This window comes from Schistocerca serialis, unplaced genomic scaffold (genome assembly GCF_023864345.2).
Source record: "Schistocerca serialis cubense isolate TAMUIC-IGC-003099 unplaced genomic scaffold, iqSchSeri2.2 HiC_scaffold_1362, whole genome shotgun sequence".
Taxonomy (NCBI): Eukaryota; Metazoa; Arthropoda; class Insecta; order Orthoptera; family Acrididae; genus Schistocerca; species Schistocerca serialis.
Window position 1 is genome coordinate 45607265 of NW_026047583.1, and position 21597 is coordinate 45628861.

Consider the following 21597-nt stretch of genomic DNA (forward strand, 5'->3'; position numbering starts at 1 on the left):
CAAACTATTTCATTATGCCTAACTTTATATGTAGAGGTGGCAGGAGGACGTTATTTGGATCTACTAGGTTTTGTGTAGAATGTTCTTCTCACCAGGTTTTAAAGACTTCCTCACAGACGAGTTCTTTCTGTACCAGTGTTCATCCCTAGCCCTACTGTCCCATTCACACAAGAAACATGGAAATTTGGTAAAGCCACCTTGCTGACCAAGGAGCATCCATGTTACTTTTAGATCGCCACATTTCATCCAACCATGAGCAGAATAGCCTATTTCATTTAACATTATTTCTAGATTTTCATAGCTTTTTTTCATGTGTACAGAATGTCCAACAGGTATAGATGCATACATGTTACAATTGTCTAATAAAACAGCCTTAAAACTAGTTTTGGATGAATCAATAAACATCCTCCAGTCTTCCTTGTTGTATTCAGTACCAAACTCATTCATCAGACCTGGAATGTCTGAGCAGTGCACTAAATAACCTTCTTGTTGAAAAAAGTTGGAAAATTGCTGCTCACTCTTTCTATGCACGTATATGCTGGTTTCAACTGCCAATAAGTTCTTTTCTTTTAATCTAAAGCCAAGCAATTCAACTTTTTCTTTCATTAAGCCCAGATCCCTAACCAAATCGTTAATCTCGGTCTCAGTAAACAATTTGGGCTCTAGACTTTCTGTATTACATTGGAATTCATCATCGTCTGGTTCATCTAAATCACATTGTGCATCAGAAAATACTTCTGTTAGAACAGAATTTAAATCATCTGGTGGGTCAGGAAACAGCAAATCTACACCATGCCTTACTGGTCGGATGGCAGATGAAAGGTTAGAGTAGCTTATTACCTTTTTTGTTTTCCGCATAATGACCAGTAATATCAACACTGCAAAAGTAGCAATCATCGGAATGATTTCTTGGCTTCCTCCATATCATGGGAACAGCAAATCTAAAGGCTTTTCTCTCCTTTTTCAACCATTTTCTCAGGTCTCCAACACACACACAATATACCTTGTGTGGCGCCTAAAATTTATCTTGATGATCAAGTTTAGATCGAAAGTATGATAAATAAACCTTTTTCAAAAAGTCAACAATGTTTCTTTGGTGTTTTTAATCACAAATTCAACACAAATATAACAAAAACTGTCAGCAGAGTTTTTACAACCATGATTAAACACTGTATTGAGCACATGTACAGGAAACGAGAAAGTGAAGTTAGATTGACAGTATACAAACCACCATCTGTTAACACAAAAATAGAATTGACCTTTTGTGCCAGCAAATGTTTCTCATCTACATTTATTACACCTCATTTTAAATTATTTTAACTATACAAAAACTGTTAAATTCTTTAAAAAATCACTTACTTTAATAAATTTAACTGTAAAGTGTGAAGAAATGGTGGGTGATACAGTTTTTGAAGTATCATATTTAGATTTCCCACCCTAACAATAAAAAGAATAAGGTATTTTCACCAAAAAGTTTTCCATTGTTGGTCTGTGTAATTATTTGTTAATATGGATTTCTCTTCACTGTAACTTTTCTGGTGCTGTAAGCTGTATATTTTTCTCAAATTAGTAACTTTCTGCTAATTAGGAAATAGCATTTCTTTGGAAGTACAATTGTACTGACCATTCATATATGATGCAAAAACACTTCATAAAGGTTTGTTTTCAAATATGAGCTGTAATGTTACATGCATTCTGCTTAACCTTAATGAAAGTTATCTTAATCCATTTTGACGTATAAAAAATGTTTGTTTTGTTTTTTTCTCTGCATGCAATAATTCATATTGTCACAGAGTATGCAGTTTCATGGCAAGTCACATCTCCGATGGAATAAACAGCCGAACCAGCAAGTACCACAAAAGTATAGTAAAGCAGCTGCCGTCATTCCACCTTCCAGACATGTGGCGCCCATCCTTACCCATGTACATGCACAGACAGTCATAAACTTCCAAACAACATGCTATTCTAGAACAACAAACTTATAAAAAACCGGTATGCTCACTATGATACTCATCATTAGTCGGCCTGGTAGACATTGTGCAACACATTGCCTTACCCAAGTGGTATGTTATACTGTATGTCACCTTTTTGTGTATGTAAATGATGTCATCACAACCACAGGACGTAGAGAAATAAATAATACTGCTAGTTCAGATTGTACATTTGTCTTCAGAAACGAAAATTGTTAAAACTTTGTAAAATAAAAACCCTTTACTTATGGTATTTGAACTAAGTAATATTTCATATAATTCCATTTCAAAACATCTTTACTCATGACATAGCCCTAACGTTACTTAATGATTACTTGTGGATTACTTACAAAGACTCAGTAAAAATTTATCATTTCAATGTATCTGATCTCAAATACTTTGCTTGAGGTCGGATAAACACTGGTGCAAAGTAACCATTCTTCAATAGGAATTTGAATTCTTGAAGTAAGTTATAGTCTTAAAATGTTATGACCATATATTATTTTTTCATTGTCTCTATTTCTCTATGTATGTGGACCAGCCACAATGGTGGCTGGTAAACCAGCTGTACCTCTGTTTTAATTATCAATGGTCTATTCAGACACAGGGAGTATTCGTAGCCTAATCATGCTGACTGGACATGGAGTAATTATTAATTCCTATTATGAATTGATCATAGTTGTATCTTCATCTGGATTACCAACTAAACTTGTGAGGAAACATAGGCTTAGGAGCCTCATTTCTTATTTCCTCTACACATCCTTCAAGTAGGATAAGGTAAGCAGGCAGTTAACCTACTTATTCTAAGTTAAGCTAACATTCCCTAAAAATGTGTATAAACTAAATCATGTGATTTAACCATCGAAAATAAGTAAAAATTCCCCTCGTAAAAAGCTCCTAGCAAACAAAGGTACTGCTAACCATGAGAAAAGTACAAAAAATTCTAAGGAATAGTTGTGAAACATGCAAACATCCCAAGTCGTTGGATGTATCCATTCAGTTCTGACAGCAAATTATAGTTTTCCATAGACACTTCGAGCTTTTCGGAGTTTATATATTAATCTGTCAATTTCAAACAATCAAATGTAATAAATGTTGAGAACAACTAGTGTAGTGAACTTGTTAACTTCCTACTTTCTGTGTTAAGAGCAGCACACAAAGTTAAGACAATTCTGTCCTAGTTATCCATTTCTGAAATGAGTATAAGAATTAGACCACAAAACTCAGGTTCGTTCCTGTATTTTGCAACTTTATAGTAATCCTCAAAGCTAATAGTATCCTACTTCTGCAGAAACCCATAAATACTCCTCCTCCTACAGAAAAATCCTTCATAAAGACCATTCAAATTTTATAGCTATATTGGCCCTATATATATGCCTCCATTTTTCCTCCATTTAAACTTAAGTAATACTCCCTTTATCCCACCTGCACTATTCATAATATAATTCATGTATATACGCGTATCATAGCCTGTTCATTATTACATCACTCCCACTAAACTGCTACTTTCTCGTCTTCCCTCTTATAACTTTAGTTACCTTAATTCTATTGTATTTTGAACCCATACCTTATTACTGAGCTTCCTCTTAAATATACTACTGTCTCTTAAATATACTACTCTTTGTTCAACTCAGCATGAGCAAGAAACATTATTTTGAGTAAAGTCGTCTAGACCGATATTAAAATTTTCTTCATTTATTACACCACTTCAGCTCCTGCCACTATCAGAGATCGAAAAGCTTAGAACTTACAGAACAAGGTTGTCCTTGACAAAATATATGTTGTTCCTTTTACAGAGTAGCCTTTTTGGACTTAGAATGTAATCTGGATATTCTTGCCATTTATTACCATCTCTCTATGTGGTGATGGCTATGCATGTAAGAGAGAATCTATTCAGTTCTGATGTCTCTTCTGATCTCTTGTTCTTTTTAAATGTGGGCTGTGGTAAATTATGGTGACTTCTGTGAGTAATGAGTAATTCCTTAATAGTAAATGCTATCTTCTCATGCATACTTATCTAGATATTACTCATAAAATATTTATTCTCATCTATTATGTAGTGAAGTTCATAGTCAGTGCGAAATAGTGACTTGTCTTATTTCCATGCTTTTGCTTTAGCTTGCTTAATATTGCTAAAGTCTTCTTTTGTACTTTCATCACAGTTCCAGATAGTTTTCTATTTCAATAAGTTCGATAAATGAGCATCTTTCATAGCCTAGCCTCTTACAAAGCTCCTATAGAATCCAGCCAAATCTAAGTGATCATAGATGCTTAATATTTCTAGTCTCTGGACAGTCTCTTATAACTTGCATTCTTTCTGGACATAGTTGTATTCCCATTATTCTCACACTGTGTCCCAAAAAGTCAACTCTTGTCACCAAAAGTATGTTTTAGAAACTTTTATTAGTAACCCTTTTTCTTCCAGTCACCTCAAAATATATATCAATAATTGTCAACAGTCTTCCCAAGTCTTGTAGACTATTAATAAATCATTGACATACATTATTAATTCTTGCACTAATTCCCTCCCTAATAAATATTGAGCAGGAATGAAAGTTGACACAGGAATGTCCAATTCGGTAATGGAGTAATTCAATCATGCTTGCCAAGACTTCAACTAATGAAAGCTGTTGTTCTGTGATCACCTTCTCCTGGATTCCATTCTCCTTGGTACAGCTCACAACCCAAGGCGAATTGTAATACTTCCATGGCATTTACTTTAAACTGAAAAGATTTTCTTTCAAATAAGAAGGCTGTGTATGGCCTTGAGTGGTCATGTAATGCTACCTGCCAGTATCCTTCCATGAAATCTATGGAAATATGAAATTCTGCTTCATCAAAGTTAGATAACATCACTTCTGTACTTAGGGTTCTAACCCTTTCTGTCTCTTTGTGTTTATGGAGTGATCATGAATCTAAAACTAAATGAACACCTACCACAAGTCTCTTAAGTACCCACAACAGACCCTAAAAATACATTGAGTTATGTTGCTGTCTATCTCCTTTCATATTTCATCTCTCACTGCAATTCGAAGGTTTATTGGTGGTGGATACGACTTGCAAAAGGAAAAAAACTGTGTCATCTTTTACTTTAAACTTACAGAAGTATTCCTTCATTAGTCACAAGTTATCTGTGACCACATCTTTATGTGTTAACAGAATACCTTCTAATTAAGATTTCTGTTCTTCTGGCACTACAGGTGATTCTCTTGCTATCAATTTAATGCCAACTCCTCTTGATTTAATACTTCCCTTCTTTTTCTTGTTTATTTTCATCTGTTGCAATAATATCAGTAAACACAACTAAATGAATATGCTCCTCTGATGATGGGCCTTGCTTAGATTTCAATGGATTACTTTGGAAAGCTATGCTAGCTACCTTTTTACCTATTTTCCACACAAATATTTTCTGGTTGAAATCCAATCGATAATAATTATCAAGTAACCAATCTTATCCTAACAGGATCTATGGCACTAGCAACAATGTTTGATGGAAGTTCCACTTTTTAATCGTAACTGGTAGTCATGTTTCTTTTTTAATTTGCTTCCCTTTATTACAGGGGGTTCCGGTAACACACACTCCCATTACTGGTACTAGGAGGCAACAATATTTCTTCCTCATTAGCGCTAGCCATGGTGTAAGATTAATGATATTTTATGCACAGAATATAGGTGAACATCAACTTTATTTCCAAAAATGTCACTCACTACTATTGGTTTACAATGTTCTCCCTTAGCTGTTACTTTTCCTTCTTTAAACAACTACTCAAGAATAGGTCTCAACCATGTGAGGATTACTGTCTTCTCTGAATGAGGGCCTACTATTCTATTATTAGTTTGGCATGGATCTTAGTGTCAAATCTTTTTCCGGAACTTTAGGGTGAATTTTACAGCAATTCATCCACAAAGCTTTAATGTAGCAAAAATTATGTTTATATCTTTCTTAGTAATAGGTCAAATTTCGGACAACTTTTTCCATAATGAATCATATTTCGACCAAATTTTTTTCCAGAAATCCAAATGTTTGTCGTTTTTTTTTGAAGTACACAAGAATATAAACACGAAAATTTTACTCACATGACAATGTTTGAGGTAATGTTGTCACAATTAAACACAATTACTACAAAGATTTATTTATCGGGTTTATAGTAGACAAGCAGTGTAACACATTATGTAGTCCGTTCACTGATATAAAGATTGTTGCACAGAGTCTACAAAACATTCTCGAAGCCAACAAGGGTGGCTTCTGGTGCAATAAACATAGCACAAGTAGTCGCCCCATTCAGTTTGAATACAAACTTAGTCCTATTCGACGAAACCAGGGGAGAAATTCTTCAGCAATGACAAGGAAATATTATTTTATAAACTATATGAAGTTAAGGTTAATGGGGGAAATGGCTTTAACGTGTAAAAACACTGCAACACCTCCAAACACAGTAGCTGCACGAAGATAAGTGCTGAGAAGGACAGCAGACGAACGCTGTTATTTGAGTAGACATGTCCATCTTCAGAGGTGCAAGAACTTGTTTAAGATGGTGGTGTCTTGCAATGTCCTATTGGAGAAGCTGAAGAATCCCCGCTTCAGACAGTTCTTGAAGTACAAAATAAATCCAGTTCCAGATGAAGCTACGCTGAGAAACGACTATTTATCTGTGTGCTACGAGGAAGTGCTCGACAAAATACGAACTAAAGTTGTTGACCAAGAGATTAGGGCGTCTATCGGAAATCACCAATTTGGATAGGGGTTAAATTGTAAATACTTTTGTTGGTGTCCTTAAAGTTGACGGACCTGGAGAAATGTTTCTCCTAAGGGTGTGAAGCTCTCAGCAGAATAAACAGCTCGACAACTGCCTTTGCGTTTGACAACTCAATGAAGCTACTGTCACTGTTGGTGTGAATAGAGACCAATAAATGGTGCTTCATACATGGCTGTAGCAGCCTACAGACTTCAGAGTCTCTATCCCAGTGTGGCACACATCACTTGCCTTGCACACGCATTGTACAGAGCTGTAGAAGAGGTGAAATTAAATTGCACTGATGTGAGCCAACCGATCTCCTCTAGCAAGAAAATCTATGTGAAAGCTCCACTAAGAGTACAAAAATTAAAGAACAGGGAGCTTCCCTCCATTTCCCCCTCAGCTTGTACTTACACAATGAGGTTCTTGGGTTAATGTTGTTGAGTATTACTGTACCTATTACACCAAAACAAGACGATCTTTTCTGAGCCTGATAGTGATTAATAAAGTGCTATCAGAACTGCCAAAGAGTTCTTTACAGATACGTTGTCTCTAAACTTGACATACATCAACGCACTGTGTCATCCGAACAAGACACAGGTGCAAAGATGCGAGCTGGTGCCAGTGCCATAGAGACTCTCCACTTGCGCAAGTTCCACCTGCGCCACTGTCGGCGCTGAGCATGGAGGTAAGAATAGAGGGAGACGCCGTGATGTCACAGCTGTGAAGTTATGTGAAGCCGAGGGTAGCCATCTCAATCCGACCAAAACATTGCTGCTGTAAACTTGTGTGCATAGGCTTGTCGCTCACTTTTGGAAGGATTTTGCGCTATTATGGTGACTTGTGTGGTGTTCGGATGTACGAATCTTTCTGATTGTGATGCGAAATCGAAGGGAATAACATTTCATGTGTAAGTTGTCTCGTTAAGTGTGATTTTACAACTTCATTGTGAATGAACGTGTGCTACATCGGTACTTGTACTATAGCGTGTTTTTCTCCTGTAGATTTCCTAAAAATGAAAGTCGGAAAGCTCTGTGGGAGAATGCCGTGAGGAGGAAGAATTGGTGTGCGTCGAAATGGAGCACTATATGTTCTCAGCATTTCCGAGAAGAGGACATAGACCGAACTTCCGTTTCAACAGTAAGGCTCCGAGAAAATGCTGTACCATCAGTTTTCCCTACACACCCAAAACATTTGCAAAAGGTATGTTAATTCAAAGAATTAAATTCTTAGTTTTCAAGTTCACATTTCAGTATAATACGTACGTATCGTCGATAATCAAAGTGTTGAGTAACTCACTTTGTCTTCATGATGTACCAAATTAAAAGCTAACACTACATTAACTGTCCTAAACAGGACACTGTGTAGATTTGCCATTCTATGTACCTCATTTCAGTAAATATTGGTGGTAATGAAGAGTGTTTCCCAGTAGTGTAACGTAACTGAAATGTCCCAGCATGTATTACAAACAAGATGTATTTATGGGTCTTTGGAGGGAGGGTATAGCTAACTTAGTTTTCAGTTTCTATTATTTAGTTTGTGATACACGTTTATTACTGAATTAACAACATTGTATCGTTTACATTGAAGGCTAGCTGTTCGTAATATTACATTAAAAACTATTTTTAATCAGAAGAAATGCGGAATTTCGCCTTTACGAGATTTTATTTTAAACAAAAACTTTGAAACAACCAATCTGATGACGTTACATGCGTATATGGTGCAATTAGCGACTGTAATACACGCAGCGCTATAGCACACTGACAATGTTTTGGTCAGAGTGTCATGGCAGTGAGCCACGCCCCCATGGCTTCAAAACGTAGTACGGCTGGGATACGTAGCGCCATCTCCCCTTATTCTTACCTCCATGGCGCTGAGGGTAAAGATATCGACCTCGCCTCAGCCAATTGCTGACCGATTACCGTCCGCCAATGACCAGACGACAACGGAAAGAAGCCCGCTCGGACGATAGAAGAGCAGCTCTCGCCCACTTGTTTATAGATCATCGTCCAGGGCTGACGTGGACAGGGAACGTCATTTAGTGTACTCTTAAAAGTGAACAGACAGTTCTTGTAAAAATTTCATTTGCTATGTACTGTGAAGTTTACCTTCAATCATTTGCACTTAGCCATTGAGGGCCTCTTTTGTCTTATATTACATGCAGTATTGCAGACTTAATCATTCAACAAGTCACAAAGACAAGTAAACCTTTTTAACTCATTTGTGTGACTTTGTTGCTAATTTGTTGGAGTGTTGTTGAACCTTCATTCACCTATCCTGTCACCTGACCCTGGGGCACAGTTGTGTAATAGTGGCAGGGACAAATTGTCTTAGCGGTGTACTGCACCAGAAGCCATTCCACAAACTCTCAAACTCGGCCTGCCGTAACACGGTGGCAACTCGGCCTCCACAACAGTATCGACGAGCCCTTTACAAAACTGGTGATGTGAGTTTGCAAAACAACGCCAACTTTCCAGTGGTATCAAAAGGCATCACATGACTGTAAGCTGATGGTACTCAACTGTGTGATGCCCTGTCTATTGTGCAACACAAGCAAAGTGAGTTGCATTGAGCTCGTGTTCATCTGATCAATAAAGTGAACAACAAACTGCAAGGTGTTCTCCAGTCAATCAGCATATTAGTACTTACATTACTGTTCACACAACAATTTGACACTCGGCACGGTGGCTGATGGGAGCGACAGCTGCTGGAGATACCTTCACATCAGCCACCACACTAAGTGTCAACCTAGTTCCTGATGATGTTGTTTACATTACTAGAATGAATTGTCTATGCCTCGTTACTTCCTTGATTATTTCTCCTATTATTATTCCACATCCTTACTTCACAATACTTCGTATTACTTTTTCATTAAAATGTGTGTGGATACCTTTCTCTTCATTATTGTCTGGTTGGCAGTTGTCACCTTGTGCGTAGTCTCCTCATTCTTTGTTCAGTATATCAATACCTTTGATAAATGTCAATAAACAGTTTGCTGTCATCTGCTAAAATATTATATATCTTTCTTGACATAGTAAGGTATCCTCTGCACCAACACTTTAGTTACAGGCTGTCCTCTATAGGATTGTCCACGTATTTTGAGCTTTTTAGCTACCACTCAATATACAGGGTGTCCCAAAATAATGTATACGCTCTTTGAAACAGAGAATATCGTTAATTACAGGAGACAGAAGTACAATTTTTATGGGTAATAATTAAGAAGGCGGTGAAAAACATAACAATGATTTCTTCTGTTTCAGGATTGTCAGCGAACATGGCGTTATCGTTTGAACAAAGGAAATGGATGCTATAGTGTTACTGGAAAACAGAGAATGTGAGTGTCGTATGCTGACATGTTGTTGTTGTTGTTGTGGTCTTCAGTCCTGAGACTGGTTTGATGCAGCTCTCCATGCTACTCTATCCTGTGCAAGCTTCTTCATCTCCCAGTACCTACTGCAACCTACATCCTTCTGAATCTGCTTAACGTATTCATCTCTTGGTCTCCCTCTACGATTTTTACCCTCCACACTGCCATCCAATGCTAAATTTGTGATCCCTTCATGCCTCAAAACATGTCCTACCAACCGATCCCTTCTTCTAGTCAAGTTGTGCCACAAACTTCTCTTCTCCCCAATCTTATTCAATACCTCCTCATTAGTTACGTGATCTACCCACCTTATCTTTAGCATTCTTCTGTAGCACCACATTTCGAAAGCTTCTATTCTCTTCTTGTCCAAACTAGATATTGTCCATGTCTCACTTCCATACATGGCTATACTCCATACAAATACTTTCAGAAATGACTTCCTGACACTTAAATCTATACTCGACGTTAACAAATTTCTCTTCTTCAGAAACGATTTCCTTGCCATTGCCAGTCTACATTTTATATCCTCTCTACTTTGACCATCATCAGTTATTTTACTCCCCAAATAGCAAAACTCCTTTACTACTTTAAGTGTCTTATTTCCTAATCTAATTCCCTCAGCATCACCCGATTTAATTTGACTACATTCCATTATCCTCGTTTTGCTTTTGTTGATGTTCATCTTATATCCTCCTTTCAAGACACTGTCCATTCCGTTCAACTGCTCTTCCAAGTCCTTTGCTGTCTCTGACAGAATTACAATGTCATCGGCGAACCTCAAAGTTTTTACTTCTTCTCCATGAATTTTAATACCTTCCCCGAATTTTTCTTTTGTTTCCTTTACTGCTTGCTCAATATACAGATTGAATAACATTGGGGAGAGGCTACAACCCTGTCTCACTCCTTTCCCAACCACTGCTTCCCTTTCATGCCCCTCGACTCTTATAACTGCCATCTGGTTTCTGTACAAATTGTAAATAGCCCTTCACTCCCTGTATTTGACCCCTGCCACCTTCAGAATTTGAAAGAGAGTATTCCCGTTAACATTGTCAAAAGCCTTCTCTAAGTCTACAAATGCTAGAAATGTAGGTTTTCCTTTTCTTAATCTTTCTTCTAAGATAAGTCGTAAGGTTAGTATTGCCTCGTGTGTTCCAACGTTTCTACGGAATCCAAACTGATCTTCCCCGAGGTCTGCTTCTACCAGTTTTTCCATTCGTCTGTAAAGAATTCGCATTAGTATTTTGCAGCTGTGACTTATTAAACTGATAGTTCGGTAATTTTCACATCTGTCAACACCTGCTTTCTTTGGGATTGGAATTATTATATTCTTCTTGAAGTCTGAGGGTATTTTGCCTGTCTCATACATCTTGCTCACCAGATGGTAGAGTTTTGTCAGGACTGGCTCTCCCAAGGTTGTCAGTAGTTCTAATGGAATGTTGTCTACACCGGGGTCCTTGTTTCGACTCAGGTCTTTCAGTGCTCTGTCAAACTCTTCACGCAAAATCATATCTCCCATTTCATCATCATGTACATCCTCTTCCATTTCCATAGTATTGTCCTCAAGTACATCGCCCTTGTATAAACCCTCTATATACTCCTTCCACTTTTCTGCCTTCCCTTCTTTACTTAGAACTGGGTTGACATCTGAGCTCTTGATATTCATACAAGTGGTTCTCTTCTCTCCAAAGGTCTCTTGAATTTTCCTGTAGGCAGTATCTATCTTACCCCTAGTGAGACAAGCCTCTACATCCTTACATTTGTCCTCTAGCCATCCCTGCTTAGCCATTTTGCACTTCCTGTCGATCTCATTTTTGAGACGTTTGTATTCCTTTTTGCCTGCTTGATTTACTGCATTTTTATATTTTCTCCTTTCATCAATTAAATTCAATATTTCTTCTGTTACCCAAGGATTTCTATTAGCCCTCGTCTTTTTACCTACTTGATCGTCTGCTGCCTTCACTACTTCATCCCTCAGAGCTACCCATTCTTCTTCTACTGTATTTCTTTCCCCCATTCCTGTCAATTGTTCCCTTATGCTCTGAAACTCTGTACAACCTCTGGTTCTTTCAGTTTATCCAGGTCCCATCTCCTTAAATTCCCACCTTTTTGCAGTTTCTTCAGTTTCAATCTGCAGTTCATAACCAATAGATTGTGCTCAGAATCCACATCTGCCCCTGGAAATGTCTTACAATTTAAAACCAGGTTCCTAAATCTCTGTCTTACCATTATATAATCTATCTGATACCTTTTAGTATCTCCGCGATTCTTCCAGGTATGCAACCTTCTTATATGGTTCTTGAACCAAGTGTTGGCTATGATTAAGTCATGCTCTGTGCAAAATTCTACAAGGCGGCTTCCTCTTTCATTTCTTCCCCCCAATCCATATTCACCTACTATGTTTCCTTCTCTCCCTTTTCCTACTGACGAGTTCCAGTCACCCATGACTATTAAATTTTCGTATCCCTTCACTACCTGAATAATTTCTTTTATCTCGTCATACGTTTCATCTATTTCTTCATCATCTGCAGAGCTAGTTGGCGTATAAACTTGTACTACTGTAGTAGGCATGGGCTTTGTGTCTATCTTGGCGACAATAATGCGTTCACTATGCTGTTTGTAGTAGCTAATCCACATTCCTATTTTTTTATTCATTATTAAACCTACTCCTGCATTACCCCTATTTGATTTTGCATTTATAACCCTGTAATCACCTGACCAAAAGTCTTGTTCCTCCTGCCACCGAACTTCACTAATTCCCACTATATCTAACTTTAACCTATCCATTTCCCTTTTTAAATTTTCTAACCTACCTGCCCGATTAAGGGATCTGACATTCCACGCTCCGATCCGTAGAACGCCAGTTTTCTTTCTCCTGATAACGACATCCTCTTGAGTAGTCCCCACCTGGAGATCTGAATGGGGGACTATTTTACCTCCGGTATATTTTACCCAAGAGGACGCCATCATCATTTAATCATACAGTAAAGCTGCATGTCCTCGGGAAAAATTGGAGACATTGGAGAGCTGAATTTGGAATACCACCACCAACAAGAGTAACAATTCTAATAATCAGAGATAAGTTTGAAATCGAAGAAACAGTGCAGAATGAGAAGAAGAGAAATAGCGGACGAAAGAGAAGTTCAACAGACAACGAGGGTTTTGATGCAGTAATCCAGGCATACACACGATCCCCGAAGAAATATGTGAGGCAATGCTCTCATGGGACTGGGATCTGCAGAAGCAGGGGTCATACAATTTTGCCATCTCAGAACTTTAAGCCTTACATTCCAAGACTTCTCCATGCTCTTAACGAGGATGATCCTGATAGGCGAAGCGAATTTTGTGAGTGGCACATTAACAGATGTGAAGAAGAGCAATGTTTCCAAGATCGAATTATTTGGTCAGATGATGCGACGTTTGAACTTGATGGAGCAATTAACAACCATAATTGCGTGTACTGGGCCAGGGAGAATCCATACGTAACTGAGCAAAGGCATGTTAATCTACTAGGAGTAACAGTCTGGTGTGGTCTGTCTTCTAGAGTGTTAATCAGGCTGTACTTCTTCAACAACACTGTCACGGGTGACTCGTACTTGGAAATGTTGTAAATGATAACTCCTGGTCTTAGCGTTGTGTCTGGAATGGAAGATTATTACTTTCAACAGGATGGGGCGCCACCTCACTTTCACCTGGATGTGAAGACATTTCTCAATCATACATTCCGTACCAGATGGATAGGACGAAGATGGAGTGTGGAGTATCCCACTCAATCTCCAGATTTAACTCCTCTAGACTTCTTTCTTTGGGGTACTCTCAAGAATACAGTTTACACTGTGAGACCACACACACTGGATGACCTTAGAGAGCAAATTAAACAAGTCTGTGCTGCTATTCCGTTGGAAACAATAACATTGGCATGTCGCTCAGTTGTAAGTCTTTGTCGATAGTGTATTGCGATGGACAGACACCACTTTGAACATTTACCATCTTAAGTCGGGCCATGAGGCACCTAGTACCACTAAAATTGTATTTCTAACCCCTTTCATTAAAGAGATGTTCAGTTTCAAAGAATGTATACATTATTTTGGGACATTCTGTATTTCTTATAACTACCAGGATGCCAACTATTACTATAATATTTTGGGCCAAATAACTCTAGCATTAACTTTTCCTGTGTGCTGGACAACCAGTACTTCTTAAACATTTCCTGAAAATCATTCCAAGAAGGGAATTCTTCGAATGACCAGTTCCTCATTTAGCATCATCCTCTTCCAAATAACTCAGGGAAAAATCAGTTTTTTGGATTCATCACAACACTTAAGCAGGGACTTATAAAATATCTTTAAAAACATGTAGAATGTACATCTGCCTCTGGGTTTAACTTAATACCTCCAGTTTCAATATTTGCATAAGTAGTATCCAATTTATTATTAAAGTAAGATTTTAATTCTGCAAAAATCTTGAATAGCTCTTCCATCTCATATTGGCATATGGTAAAACCATAACGAGTTTGCACCTAATATTCTACTGCTGCTAACTTGAGGCTAAACAAGTGCTGTATCATTATAAGAGGCATAGGGGAAAGCTAGTGTGCAGGGGTTTACTCCAATTCACTACTACCAATGTCACATCATCATAACATCTGTGCTTAACATACAAAGGATTACACCATAATATAATTGTGACATTAAATCTAAAATAAATGCTCCAAACTTGATCAGTGTAGGCTTAAGTATATTATTTTTAACATTTTAAGGTCTCAGAATGATCAAATGAATATGAAGGGCTTATTTCAATAGTCGTACAAGTACATTTTTGTTCATTCTGAGATGCAGAGTCCTAAAATTAAATGAGCGCTGAAAAATCTGCAGTTGAGATACCAGAAACATTCAATTATACTATTGAAATAAGCCCTTCATATGTCAGGCAAAATATACGACCTTAAGAAAAAATAGTGGCACTAAATAATAGAACTAGAGAGCTAAAAACTGGTCATAATATACAAATGCACATCATGTACATCACAATCAAAAGTTCTTTGGGTTTTTATGAAAAATTAAAGGCTCTAAATACTAGACTTAGAAACATCCTCAGTAAGATGTAAACTTCTTCTATATGTAGCACCAATATGTTACCTCTTTTGGTTTTCAAATTATTTACTAAAAACCAAATTTGAAATGAAGTCCTTACTCATAATTGATTATCATTTGTATTTGTAATAGAAAGTTGTACTTACAGTACGCGATTGCAATAGTGCAGTAATACAGCTATAGCAAGTTTCGGGACAGTTCATAAATAACTATGAGAACAAGGAATCTTAAAAAGGCAGTTCAGAGGTCATGTTCTACTGTCGATTCCGCTTTAAAAAATTGTAGCCAGCTAAAACATTTTAATAACTAAACCAAACTTAATTCTATTTATATACAAATTGAGAAGATTACAAATTGTTAAACAATTATTATTAATTAATACGTGTCCGAGAAATGGGCCTTTTAGATTCTGACCCTGTCCCTAGGACGACTGATAGCAGATGTTCCCTTTGGTGGTCCACTGTGGCCATATATAAATATGGCCTGAGAGGCAGTTAGGAGAGACACTTTGAACCAGGATATCAATATGTTCATGTCAGTCAAATGCCTGCTTGCCTGGTGTCTTGGACGACGTCAGAGCTTGGCAGAGTTGAATGCGATTTTCCATAAAAGCTGGAAGTGAACCTGTGAAGATATTCCACTATCCTGGTTCCCTTAAATTTCACAGAAGTAACTGTGTGTCGCCCACAATGCTGACAAAACCACGTGGCAAGTGAGGAAGTTATTTTTCCGCTATATTGGCAAGGAAGTAACTTTTGGTGATTAGAAATCAGGATGATATACCATTTTACTTGGAAGTTCCCACAGTGGTCATCTCTGCACTGTTAATAGTGCTGTTTCTGAAACGATTATTATTATTATTATTATTATTTCCTTCACTTTCTCAGACGTTAAGTCCGGTTAAAAATGGAGTGACGCGGACCTTGATCAAGCGTCACTTCCTTTTAACTGTACGGTATGTGTTATATTGCATTTAGGAACTTTCGGGTAATTGAACATGTATCAATAATTACGGATTTCTGTAGTTGTATATATATGTTTGGATGTAGCTGTATTGCATTGATGTACTGGTGGATATTGTGTGGTATGACTCGTGTAGTTGATAGTATAATTGGTATGATGTCAACTTTATCCTGATGCCACATGTCTTTGACTTCCTCAGCCAGTTGGATGTATTTTTCAATTTTTTCTCCTGTTTTCTTTTGTATATTTGTTGTATTGGGTATGGATATTTCGATTAGTTGTGTTAATTTCTTCTTTTTATTGGTGAGTATGATGTCAGGTTTGTTATGTGGCGTTGTTTTATTTGTTATAATGGTTCTGTTCCAGTATAATTTGTATTCATCATTCTCCAGTACATTTTGTGGTGTATACTTGTATGTAGGAACATGTTGTTTTAAAAGTTTATGTTGTAAGGCAAGCTGTTGATGTATTATTTTTGTGACATTGTCATGTCTTCTGGGGTATTCTGTATTTGCTAGTATTGTACATCCACTTGTGATGTGATCTACTGTTTCTATTTGTTGTTTACAAAGTCTGCATTTATCCGTTGTGGTATTGGGATCTTCAATAATATGCTTGCTGTAATACCTGGTGTTTATTGTTTGATCCTGTATTGCAATCATGAATCCTTCTGTCTCACTGTATATATTGCCTTTTCTTAGCCATGTGTTGGATGCGTCTTGATCAATGTGTGGCTGTGTTAGATGATACGGGTGCTTGCCATGAAGTGTTTTCTTTTTCCAATTTACTTTCTTCGTATCTGTTGATGTTATGTGATCTAAAGGGTTGTAGAAGTGGTTATGAAATTGCAGTGGTGTAGCCGATGTATTTATATGAGTGATTGCCTTGTGTATTTTGCTAGTTTCTGCTCGTTCTTGAAAGAAATTTCTTAAATTGTCTACCTGTCCATAATGTAGGTTTTTTATGTCGATAAATCCCCTTCCTTCTTCCTTTCTGCTTAATGTGAATCTTTCTGTTGCTGAATGTATATGATGTATTCTATATTTGTGGCATTGTGATCGTGTAAATGTATTGAGTGCTTCTAGGTCTGTGTTACTCCATTTCACTACTCCAAATGAGTAGGTCAATATTGGTATGGCATAAGTATTTATAGCTTTTGTCTTGTTTCTTGCTGTCAATTCTGTTTTCAGTATTTTTGTTAGTCTTTGTCTATATTTTTCTTTTAGTTCTTCTTTAATATTTGTATTATCTATTCCTATTTTTTGTCTGTATCCTAGATATTTATAGGCATCTGTTTTTTCCATCGCTTCTATGCAGTCGCTGTGGTTATCCAATATGTAATCTTCTTGTTTAGTGTGTTTTCCCTTGACTATGCTATTTTTCTTACATTTGTCTGTTCCAAAAGCCATACTTATATCATTGCTGAATCCTTCTGTTATCTTTAGTAATTGATTGAGTTGTTGATTTGTTGCTGCCAGTAGTTTTAGATCACCCATGTATAGCAAATGTGTGATTTTGTGTGGGTATGTTCCAGTAATATTGTATCCATAATTTGTATTATTTAGCATGTTGGATAGTGGGTTTAGAGCAAGGCAGAACCAGAAAGGACTTAATGAGTCTCCTTGGTATATTCCACGCTTAATCTGTATTGGCTGTGATGTGATATTATTTGAATTTGTTTGGATATTAAGTGTGGTTTTCCAATTTTTCATTACCATGTTTAGGAACTGTATCAATTTAGGATCTATTTGTATAGTTCCAATATTTGTGGCAACCATGAGTGGGGTACACTATCAAAAGCTTTTTGGTAAACAATGTATGCGTAGTGTAGCGACCTTTGTTTAGTTTTAGCTTGATATGTCACCTCTGCATCTATTATCAGTTGCTCTTTACACCCTCGTGCTCCTTTGCAACAGCCTTTTTGTTCTTCATTTATAATTTAGTTCTGTGTTGTATGTGTCATTAATTTCTGTTTAATGACTGAAGTTAATATTTTGTATATTGTTGGTAGGCATGTTATGGGCCGATATTTAGCTGGGTTCGCTGTGTCTGCTTGATCTTTAGGTTTCAGATATGTTATTCCGTGTGTAAGTGTATCAGGGAATGTGTATGGGTCTGCAATGTAATGGTTAAATAATTTAGTTAGATGTGAATGAATTGAGGTGAACTTCTTTAACCAGAAATTTGCTATTTTATCATTTCCAGGGGCTTTCCAATTGTGAGTAGAATTAATTGCTTGGGTGACTTCATGTTGCAAAATTATCACTTCAGGCATTTGTGGTATCATTTTGTATGTGTATGTTTCTGCTTGTATCCATCGTGCATGCCTGTTATGTTGTACCGGGTTTGACCATATGTTGCTCCAGAAGTGTTCCATGTCTGTTATGTTTGGTGGATTGTTTATTTTAATGTGTGTGTTAACTATTGTCTGGTAAAATTTCTTTTGGTTTGTGTTGAATGTTTGGTTTTGTTTCCTTCTATTTTCACTTTTTTTGTATCTTCTGAGTCATTTGGCTAATGCTTGTAATTTCTGCTTCTTTTCGTCTAATTGCTCTGTCGCTTCTTGTTGTGAGATTTTACCCAACCTTTTTTGTTTTCTTTCCGAGATTTCATTTCTTATAAATTGTGTTAGCTGTCCGATGTGTCTTCTCAGTTTTTCTATTTTGATCTGTAGCCTGTGTTGCCATGCTGGTTTTGTGGGTTTCTTCTGTGTGTTTGTTGGTTCTGATCTCTGCCTAGTGTGTATATTTAGTGTAGTGAGTGCTCCTATATAAACCAGTAGTTGTAACTCTTCCATAGTTGTGTTTTCATTTATTTTGTTGTGTATGATTGTGTTGATAGTTTTTATTGTTGTTTCGACTTGTGGGTTATTTGGTGGTCTATGCAAGAATGGTCTAATGTCTGTATTTGTGTCTTTGTATTCTATATATGTTAGCTGAAATTTTTCTTCTATATCTAACATCTGTGTCACTTCGTGTTCTATTTGTGCTCGTTCTGTTGGCTGTCTTAAGATTTCGTTTTCCTCTAATTGGTTAATTGGTGCGTGTTGTTCTTTGTTTGTTTGCTCTGGGATGTTTGAGTCCATTACTGTATTTTCTTCTTCTTCTTCTTCTGATTGCACATTATTTTGTTCCAGTATTTGTTGTACTTGTTGTTTGATGTTTTCTAATTCTGACTGGGGTATCCTGTTATTTTTTATTATTACACAGATCTGATCAGCTAGTCGTTGTTCTGTTAAAAATTTTAATTCTGGGTATCTGGTAATAAATGTTGTGTATACTTGTGATCTGTATCCAGTTGTGTTGGTTCCTAGGTTTGTTGCTTGGTAATAACAGAACATGAGGTGTCGATTAACTTCATCTGACCATCTCATCCTCTGTCTTTGTTTTCCTTCTAGGGTGGTTGCAGGAAGCATATCCTGCAAAACACCTCTATTTGGATTTAAATCATTTTCCAGTTGGCTAGCAGTGTCGTTACCATTATTATTATTATTATTATTATTATTATTATTATTATTATTATTATCAGGGATATTATTATATTTTGTACATGTGAACTTTTACAGAATATAGCAATCAGTTAAAACTCAAAAGTTTTACTAATAATCGTAGTTCCTGATCCTGCTGAGTAAACAGCAAAGAGGCACATTTTCTTTCAGTGAGCATAAAGAGGAATCTGGACTTGCAGACTGGAAATTATGCTCAGTATGTTCTCCACTACTTTCTGCCAGACTGCAAAAGTAGTTTCCAGGCTCTTGTAAATATCAAAGGAAGGTGTAAAGCATGCACACAAAATTTAAGTGCTTATTCATAACTACATAACAAAAGAAATGACCATTTGAATATTTACCCGCGACCCCATGAACTGTCAAGCTGGCGTATATATATTTCGTTCAACGTCTCTGTTTTTGGATGTAGACACTTTTAAATTATTTCACAGTAGGTACTACTGTCACAAAAAAGTAGTATGAATTAAGTACAGCTCACCACAGTTGCTGTGCAGCATGGTGTGTAGCGGACACTGATGGCGAGCTGGATCACTGTGCCAGGTGGACTCCATTGCTTCTCAATTCTATGACATAGTTGTGGAACCAATGAAACAGTTTTAGTCCTTAGAAATTGTGATTGACGGTCTTCCCACTCATTCTTCAACAGCAGAGTTGATGGCTTTAATAATTACTCATCAACCAAGCAGGTATTCTAAAGTTTCTTTATTGAATTGCTGGTAATGGCTCGTGTGCTACTATAATCTCAACTATTGGTCACATAGTTAAGAACAACAACAATATTTTTCGATGAAACCCCCTTCAAAATCGTTATTTTTTCCTGGGTTCCTGTTTATTTTTCTTATTCAGATTTACAGCACAGAAGTAGTCTGGGCTCTTCAATGAGTTGTCAGGATGAAGTGTTTTCCCTTTTGTGAGACAGTATGTTTAGATTACGGCCATTATTTCAATTTCTGATCTACTTCTTTATTGAGTGTTCTGACAATCATGTAATTCTTCTTTAATGTGGACTAATTCCCCACTGCACCTCCTCAGGTGGTGGAAGCTGTAAACTTTGTTAATTAATTATTAATTAAGATCAACCGCTACACAATTATCATATTCTTCAAGTTTAAGATAGACCTTCTCTTTCAGCCACTTTAGTGAGACCTGTGGTACCTATGAAGGTAATATACTAAAACGTCTTGTAACTAGACACTTGTAACTACACTGCATTTTCTCTAGTTGTTTGTGTATCTGTTTTTAATATTTGATAAGTATTATGTTTGTGCACAGGCTGCCTTAGGCTATACTGGTGGTGGTTTTCTTTTAAAGCAAAGGGACAACTCTGTATGAAGAGACATGTAACTATTAATACAATTTACTGTTTGGAATTAGGCCCACAAGATGTTTCAGTTATGGAAACAGCTAATGCTCTACTTCTGCTACATTTTTTTTCTCCAGGAGAATCACCCCACCCAACAAAACCAAATCTTATATAAAAGTGAAAGAATGCACAATATGAACAAAGGTACAGTTTTTCAGAAAGACATTTATGTAGTTTACTCAACAGATAAAATCTGCATCCATATACATGCCAAGTAGTTTACCAGATATTCATTGGCATTAAACCAAGTATTTGATAACTTGAAGGACTCACCGTTTTGTAGTTTCAGTTTGTTCACATCTTTTCCAGAATTTGCAGTCATTGTGTCATCTGCATCATGTACAGATATACATGACAAATTACTCTGAAGATCATTAACAAACATTGCAAATGACAGTGACTGAAGAATTGATCCTTAGGCAAAGGTTCCAAGTCGTGGATGCCATAATGCCTTGGTATCTCCAGTTTACTAAATCAAATACATTAATCAGATCAGCTAGAGTGCCTTCAGTAGATGTTTTTGATTCAAAAGAAGCTTGCACGAAAGAAATAACATTTTCACATCTTTGAATATGAACCATTGGGGCCTGAAACCACACT

At 36.9% G+C, this 21597-nt stretch overlaps 1 protein-coding gene across 7 annotated transcripts in view; it reads left to right on the plus strand.

Moving 5' to 3' along the window:
- The window catches only part of LOC126440335 (molybdenum cofactor biosynthesis protein 1-like), a 370799-nt gene that overhangs the window by 17718 nt on the left and 331484 nt on the right, over positions 1-21597 (plus strand). For 2 of the 7 annotated variants that reach the window (XM_050090622.1, XM_050090623.1), the window contains exons 2-3: positions 7711-7909; positions 9967-10040. Coding sequence is in view for 3 of the 7 variants with exons in the window: in XM_050090618.1 (XP_049946575.1) it covers positions 7540-7616; positions 7711-7909 (276 nt within the window). In the remaining 4 variants the exon portion in view is untranslated. Of the gene's footprint in view, positions 1-2369; positions 2748-6001; positions 7910-9966; positions 10041-21597 lie in introns of those variants that run through there. The other 5 variants (XM_050090621.1, XM_050090618.1, XM_050090620.1 and 2 more) reach the window with 5 other exon arrangements.